General features: G+C 46.1%; 1 protein-coding gene across 1 annotated transcript; it reads left to right on the forward strand.

Moving 5' to 3' along the window:
* The first annotated feature begins 6,097 nt into the window (after positions 1 to 6,097).
* LOC144596092 (gamma-crystallin M2-like) lies at positions 6,098 to 8,588 on the forward strand. The gene is made up of 2 exons (XM_078404255.1): positions 6,098 to 6,196; positions 8,313 to 8,588. Exons 1-2 carry the CDS (start codon positions 6,098 to 6,100, stop codon positions 8,586 to 8,588), a joined length of 375 nt encoding a protein of 124 aa, XP_078260381.1.
* Positions 8,589 to 8,976: the final 388 nt, after the last annotated feature.

Below are 8,976 nucleotides of genomic sequence, written 5' to 3' on the forward strand. Positions count from 1 at the left end.
TTTGGTAATCGCCTCATTGATAACTCGATTTCCATGAAAAGTGGTGGGAATGATAATCCTAATAGGAAGTTGCATATCCTGCCAGATCGATGATGCATTTCCTAGCCCCCCCCCCCCCCCCCCACCCCCTCCCCTCCATTTCAATGGTCGCATTGGTCACGGGTGTCCAATGAAATCTGAATTACACTTCTCAAAGGGGAGTACTATTAGTTTGGTATAGTTTATTATTGTCACGTGAACCGAGGTACATTGGCAAGTTTTTAGTTTGTGTGCTACCCAGTCACGCTACCCAGTCACACACTACCCAGTCACACACTACCCACACACTACATAGTCACACTCACTACCCACACTCTACACAGTCACTACCCACACACTACCCAGTCACAACTACCCAGTCACACACTACCCACACACTACACAGTCACACTCACTACCCACACTCTACACAGTCACTACCCACACACTAACCAGTCACAACTACCCAGTCACACACTACCCAGTCACACACTACCCACACACTACACAGTCACACACTACCCAGTCACACTACCCACACACTACCCACACACTACCCACACACTACCCAGTCACACTACCCACACACTACCCAGTCACACTACACACACACTACCCACATACTACCCACACACTACCCAGTCACACACTACCCAAGCACTACCCAGTCACACACTGCCCAGTCACACTACCCACACACTACCCACACACTACCCACACACTACCCACACACTACCCACACACTACCCACACACTACCCACACACTACCCACACACTACCCTCACACTACCCACACACTACCCACACACTACCCACACACTACCCACACACTACCCACACACTACCCACACACTACCCACACACTACCCAGTCACACTACACAGGAAGGATGAGAGCTTAAGAGGGGTGACATTGCCAGGCAGTGGGAGCACTCAGAACAAAACCACCCTGTACATGGACGATGTCGCCGTCTTCTACTCAGATCTACGGTCGGTCACAGAGTGATCAGCATCTCCGACCAGTTTGAGGTGGTTCAGTGAGCCAGAGGAGGGCGGTCACGGTGGCGCAGCGGTAGAGTTGCCGCCTTACAGCGAATGCAGCGCCGGAGACCCGGGTTCGATCCCGACTACGGGTGCTGTCTGTACGGAGTTTGTACGTTCTCCCCTTGACCTGCCTGGGTTTTCTCCGAGATCTTCAGTTTCCTCCCACACTCCAAAGACGTACAGGTATGTAGGTTAATTGGCTTGGCAAATGTAAACAATGTCCCTAGTGGGTGTAGGATAGTGTTAATGTGTGGGGATCGCTGGTCGGCGCGGACCCGGTGGGCCGAAGGGCCTGTTTCCGCGCTGTATCTGGGAAGTCAGGACCGCACACGGGGTGATGGAAGGATGGTTCAGTTGCCTGACAAAAGCTGGGAAGGTACTGTCACTGAATCTGGAGATATACGTTTTCAAACTTCTGTACCTCTTGCATGATGGGAGAAGATGGAGTGACCGTGGTGAGACCGGCCCTTGATTATGTTTGCTGGGGTAGTGTGAGATGTGGGTAGATTCAGTGGAGGGTCAGGCAGCATCTCTGGAGAGAAGGAATGGGTGACGTTTCATGTCGAGACCCTTCTTCAGTTGCCAACTGGCACATTCCAGACTGCAGGAGTACGTGCTGAGAGACATCGAAACAGAAAATAGGTGCAGGAGTAGGCCATTTGGCTCTTCGATCCATTCAATATGATCATGGCTGATCATCCAAAATCAGTACCCCGTTCCTGCTTTCTCCCCGTTTCCCTTGATTCCATTAGCCCCAAGAGCTAAATCTAACTCTCTCTTGAAAACATCCAGTGAATTGGCCTCTCTGGGTGAAAAGGTCTTTCCTCATCTCAGTCCTAAATGGCCTATCCCTTATTCTTAAACTGTGACGCATAGTTCTGGACTCTGGTTCTGGACTCCCCTCAACATCGGGAACATTCTTCCTGCATCTACCCTGTCCAATCCTATAAGAATTTTATATGTTTCTATAAAAACCCCTCTCATCCTTCTAAATTCCACACTGAAGTTCGGTTCAGCCGACTTGAAGTGGGAGAGGACATTGTTACTGGACTTTGAGGGGCTCTCTGGTGGGGACACCCACCAACAAGGGAAATTGTATCACTCCAGAGCTCCACATGCTACCTGTTTAAAAAAGGGAGTCCCTAACACTGCTGTGTGTAACACGAGCAATATTAAATATAATGACACCGGAAATGTATTAATATTTTTGCACGGTTTTGGTTTTCTACATTTTTTTTGCAAATAAACTATTTTTGAAATAAACAATTGTCCATTTCTTATTTCCACCCCAAATATACATAGTTGAACCATTTTGGGACATCTACTATCATACTAACGTAGCCACTGCCACGCCTGGAAGAAAACATAGAAAACATAGAAAATAGGTGCAGGAGGAGGCCATTCGGCCCTTCGAGCCTGTACGCACCGCCATTCATTATGATCATGGCTGATCATCCACAATCAGTAACCCGTGCCTGCCTTCTCCCCATATCCCTTGATTCCACTAGCCCCTAGATCTCTATCTAATATGTGTTATAGGTCTCCAAGTAATAAGCTTGTTGTTCACTTGACAATGCACTAGATAATCCAACCAGCCCATCAGGAGAGCATGGAAAACTATGGATTATCTACAAATCATAGGCCTGGTGTCTATGTTCCATAGAGTCATAGTGTATAGAGAATGGACAATTGCCCATGTTGCCCAAGTTGCCTTTCTGGGCTAGTCCGGGCCTATTGGCTACTGTCTAGTCCCATTTGTCTGTATTTGGCCCATTATGCCTCTGAACCCTTCCTTTCCAGAAATGTGTCCAAATATTTGTTGAAAGTCATAATTTTATCCACTCCTGTGGCACGTCATTCCAGATGTGGGCAACATCTGGGCAACCCCCAGAGTGGAAAAGCTCCCCGATGTCCCTCTTAAATCTCACACAAAGCCCATTCACTCTAGTTTTAGAATCCTCGACTGTGAAAAAGGCAGATTCCAATTCATCCATGCTCCTCATATTTTTGTCTATATTTGAGTAAGGTCTTGCCTCAACCTCTTTCACTCTTATAAAGTACTAGTCTATCCAACTTCTTCCTGTAACTGAAGCCCAGTAACATCCCGGTGAAAATTTTCTGCACCCTTTCCAACTTAATGACAATCGTCTTACAGTTGGGTGTCCAAAACCGCACACAATTTCACTCAAATTAAAGGATTAAAGGATGTTCATTTAGGAAAGAGATGGGGAGAATTTTCTGTAGTCAGAGGGTGGTGAATCTGTGGAATTCATTGTCACAGAAGGCTGTGGAGGCCAAGTCAGTGGACATTTTTAAGGCAGAGATAGATAGATACTTGATTAGTACAAGTGCCAGCAGTTATGGGGAGAAGGCAGGAGAAAGGGGTTAGGAGGGAGAGATAGATCAGCCATGATTGAATGGCGGAGTAGACTTGATGGGCCGAATGGCCTAATTCTACTCCTATTCCTTATGACCTTATGACTTATGGCAACACAAAGATCGGGTAAGACAATCAAGACTTTATTAAAGAGTGTCAATTACAGTGATCACTGAGAGTATTCCCATAACAAAGATTCATCTGCTCCTTATATCCACAATTTTCCTTTGATGTGTTGTTTACTGTAGCAGTTACTTAAGCATGTTTCCTTCTTCCGAATGGACTTATAACAATTATAATTCATACACCTCCAAAAGACAGGTCAATAAATGCACCGCAATTCCACATAAATTAGAGAACACGCAGATTGTCCAAAATTTGTCATTGTGAACTCTGAACTTTATCTCTGGAATTGCCACACCACAATCCTGACAACTAGGGTTGCCAACTGTCCCTTATTAGACGGGACATACCATATTTTGGGATAAATTGGTTTGTCCCGTATGGGACCCTTGTCCCATATTAGGCCCGGACGACGCTGTAGACCCGGACACTGTAGGCCCGGACACTGTAGGCCCGGACACTGTAGGCCCAGACACTATAGGCCCGGATGCCACTCTAGGTCCGAAAACAGTAGGCCCGGACACTGTAGGCCCGGACACATTAGGCCCGGACTCTGTCGGCCCGGACATTGTCGGCCCGGACACTGTAGGCCTGGACACTGTAGGCCTGGACACATTAGGCCCGGACACTGTAAGACCGGATACTGTAGACCAGGACATTGTAGGCCTGGACACTGTAGGCCTGGACACTGTAGTCCTGGACACTGTCGGCCTGGACACTGTAGGCCCGGACACTGTAGGCCCGGACACTGTAGGCCCGGACACTGTAGGCCCGGACACAGTAGGCCCGGACACTGTAGGCACTGACACTGTAGGCCCAGACACTGTACGCCCGGACACTCTAGGCCCGGACACTCTAGGCCCGGACACTGTAGGCCCAGACACTGTCGGCCCGGACACTGTAGGCCCGGACACCGTAGGCCCGGACTCTGTAGGCCCGAAAACTGTACGCCCAGACACTCTAGGCCCGGACACTGTAGGCCCGAACATTGTAGGCCCAGACTCTGTAGGCCCGGACACTTTAGGCCCAGGACACTGTCTTTGAAATCCAGGACAAAGTCATATTTCATCTTTTGTAAAAAGGATAAGCATAAAAATGTGTTAATAATAGAAACATAGACATAGAAACATAGAAAATAGGTACAGGAGTAGGCCATTCGGTCCTTCAAGCCTGCACCGCCATTCAATATGGTCATGGCTGATCATCCAACTCAGTATCCTGTACCTGCCTTCTCTCCATACACCCTGATCCCTTTAGCCACAAGGACCACATCTAACTCCCTCTTAAATATAGCCAATGAACTGGCCTCAACTACCTTCTGTGGCAGAGAATTCCACAGATTCACCACTCTCTGTGTGAAAAAATACTTTCTCATCTCGGTCCTAAAAGACTTCCCCCTTATCCTTAAACTGTGACCCCTTGTTCTGGACTTCCCCAACATCGGGAACAATCTTCCTGCATCTAGCCTGTCCAACCCCTAGAGAATTTTGTAAGTTTCTATAAGATCCCCCCTCAATCTTCTAAATTCCAGCGAGTACAAGCCGAGTCTATCCAGTCTTTCTTCATATGAATGTCCTGCCATCCCAGGAATCAATCTGGTGAACCTTCTCTGTACTCCCTCTATGGCAAGAATGTCTTTCCTCAGATTAGGAGACCAAAACTGTACGCAATGCTCCAGGTGTGGTCTCACCAATGCCCTGTACAACTGCAGCAGAACCTCCCTGCTCTTATAATCAAATCCCCTCGCTATGAATGCCAACATACCATTCGCTTTCTTCACTGCCTGCTGCACCTGCATGCCTACTTTCAATGACTGGTGCACCACGACACCCAGGTCTCGTTGCATCTCCCCTTTTCCTAATCGGCCACCATTCAGATAATAGTCTGCTTTCCTGTTCTTGCTACCAAAGTGGATAACCTCACATTTATCCACATTATACTGCATCTGCCATGCATTTGCCCACTCACCTAACCTATCCAAGTCACTAATGCCACGACTAGGCTGCCCATGGAGGCACCTTCAGCACTTGTTCATGAACATTTGGCCCAGAACAATTAAACATTGTCAAAGCAGAATGAAAAAGAATCTGAGCTCATCTAAAAACCTGAATCAGGGGGCATAGTCTGCCGTGCTAGAAGGTTTTATGTTAACTTTGTCTTTTTGCTGATATATACTACTGAAACCATTAGAATAACAAAGGTATTTCCAACGGTGGCATTTTGGTTCAGCATATAAATACCCTGCTGCATGAGGCAGTGTTGTATACAGGTGGATCTCCAGACTGAAGCTCAAAATGGGAAAGGCAAGGCAGCTCCCCATGTGTTCAGGATTTGCCAATAATGTTTCAACCAGATGAAAAATAATAACTCATCTGTTTAATTTCCCCACAGATCATCTTCTACGAGGACAGGAACTTCCAGGGCCGGCACTATGAGTGCAGCACTGACTGTGCTGATCTGTCCTCTTACTTCAGCCGCTGTAACTCCATCCGTGTGGACAGTGACTGGTGGGTGGCGTACGAGAGACCCAACTACATGGGGTACCAGTATGTCCTGAACAGGGGGGAGTATCCTGACTACCAGCGCTGGATGGGATTCAACGACAACATCAGGTCCTGCCGCACCTACCCTCAGGTGAGTGGAAGACACGTAAACTTTAATGTACTGTAACTCCGTTGTGTTGGGACCTGTTAACAATGTTCTTTCTTGGAGATTAATCTCCATCACTAAACTATTTTTTATAAGTTAAGGTTTTTATTGTTCTTCCTTTTTTCTGTCGTTCGTGACTTTAATCTTCCTGCTTTATGCTATTTCAAATTTTGGTGTAAGTTTGAAATGAAGCATGAAACAGCAGGCTTCACTAAAACACTTCTCGCTTCTTAGCTGGAGCTTCTCTTCTGAAGAAGGGTCTCGACCCGAAACATCACCCATTCCTTCTCTCCAGAGATGCTGCCTGACCTGCTGAGTTACTCCAGCTTTTTGGGTCTATCTTCGGTTTAAACCAGTTCCCTCCTACACACTTCTCTTTAAACGTTGCACAAGTGTTTATTGCATTCATGTGGAGTTTTCACATTTGGGGCAGATTTAACTGGCATTTCCCTTGGCATGGACAGTACTGGGTGGGTTTGTACTCTTGTCATGGACATGCAGAGCTGCAAATATTGTCCTACAAATACTATTTTGGAAGGGCTTTTAGAATTAGCAAGTGTTGAAATTATTTGAAATTATTATGTCATCTAACCCTTGTGCCATTCTGCTTGGAACTAAATCAAAGCTTCTATTCACTAAATATATTGAATCTAAATAGCAGATTCCCCCCGATTCCCAAGATAATATTGGAATACAGGTCCTTCCCAGGTAATGGATGCCTGATTTATGTGCAGCCCCTCTACATTGATGTGTATAGGTGTGTTGAGGAGTGTTACAATGCACAACACAACATAGAAACATAGAAAATAGGTGCCGGAGTAGGCCATTCGGCCCTTCGAGCCAACACTGCCATTCAATGTGACCATGACTGATAATAGACAATAGACAATAGACAATAGGTGCAGGAGGAGGCCATTCGGCCCTTCGAGCCAGCACCGCCATTCAATGTGATCATGGCTGATCATTCTCAATCAGTTCCCCGTTCCTGCCTTCTCCCCATACCCCCTGACTCCGCTATCCTTAAGAGCTCTATCTAGCTCTCTCTTGAATGCATTCAGAGAATTGGCCTCCACTGCCTTCTGAGGCAAAGAATTCCAGATTCACAACTCTCTGACTGAAAAAGTTTTTCCTCATCTCAGTTCTAAATGGCCTACCCTTTATTCTTAAACTGTGGCCCCTTGTTCTGGCCTCCCCCAACATTGGGAACATGTTTCCTGCCTCTAGCGTGCCCAACCCCTTAATAATCTTATACGTTTCGATAAGATCTCCTCTCAAATTCCTTCTAAATTCCAGTGTATACAAGCCTAGTCGCTCCAGTCTTTCCCGTTCCTGCTTTCTCCCCCTATCCCTTGGCCCTAAGATCTATATCTATCACTCTCTCGAAAACATCAGGATACAACTCAGTGTTGTTGAGAGAACTGGGATGGATCTGCAGACAGTGGCTGGGCAACAAAGCTTCTTCCACTTGCTGGAAATTTGGTTGACACCAATATCCTGAAGGTTGAATTAAACACCCTAGTTGCCCTTGGTTGGCCTATGTTTCCTTTAAATATATTACCTGCTCCATCACCGATGTGAACTGGTTGCATTGAGATTGCTCCCGGTCGAAACATGAGAGGATCTGTAATGATTGATCCTTTAAAGCTCGAAGAAGTCATCTCTTTCTATATTCGGTTTGGGATGCCTTTCGCCATTCCCAGGTTCGGCAATGAAAGCTTCCACTTCCTTCTGAAAGCTCGCCAAAGCATTTCAAATATCTGGACAATACAACCTGAGAACCATTAATAGTGTTCTAGTTGTAATCTTACTGATAATCTATGCACCTTCGAGAAAACAATAACGGTTTACAACATTTCCAAATTCCTTTCAATTTTATCTTAGAGGTTTTGCGTTTAATGAATGAATAATAATCCACTGTCAAATGCAACTTAGCTTCTATCTCCATTGATGTATCATTATTCTGGATTGTCCACTTATTGAATGCTCCTGGGCTTAGATCTCACCTGCAACTGTAATAACCTAACGGGAGATAGATACAATCACGAGCATAAATAAAAATCCTTTTTGCCGAATGCTTTGATTTGTTGCCTTTCCATTCCAGTACCGAGGGAGCAACTACAAGATGAAGATTTACGAGAGGCCTGACTTTGGAGGGCAGATGATGGAATTCATGGACGACTGTCCCTCCGTCTACGATCGTTTCCGTAACCGTGACATCCACTCCTGTCACGTGATGGATGGTTACTGGACCTTGTATGAACAGCCCAACTACAGAGGCCGACAGTACTTCATGAGACCCGGAGAGTACAGGAAATACAATGACTGGGGCGGCTACAACTCCACCATCGGGTCCTTCAGGCGCATGAGGGACTTCTAGATTGTTGCCCGAAAATATGAATTTGTCATGTTGAAGTATTTCTGAAACACAAATAAAATGCTACTCACTTGATTTTATTTTGGTAATCGCCTCATTGATAACTCGATTTCCATGAAAAGTGGTGGGAATGATAATCCTAATAGGAAGTTGCATATCCTGCCAGATCGATGATGCATTTCCTAGCCCCCCTCCATCCCCTCCCCTCCATTTCAATGGTCGCATTGGTCACGGGTGTCCAATGAAATCTGAATTACACTTCTCAGAGGGGAGTACTATTAGTTTAGTATAGTTTATTATTGTCACGTGAACCGAGGTACATTGGCAAGTTTTTAGTTTTTGTGCTACCCAGTCACAATACCCAGTCACACACTACCCAGTCACACACTAC

This window comes from Rhinoraja longicauda, chromosome 8, assembly GCF_053455715.1.
Source record: "Rhinoraja longicauda isolate Sanriku21f chromosome 8, sRhiLon1.1, whole genome shotgun sequence".
Taxonomy (NCBI): Eukaryota; Metazoa; Chordata; class Chondrichthyes; order Rajiformes; family Arhynchobatidae; genus Rhinoraja; species Rhinoraja longicauda.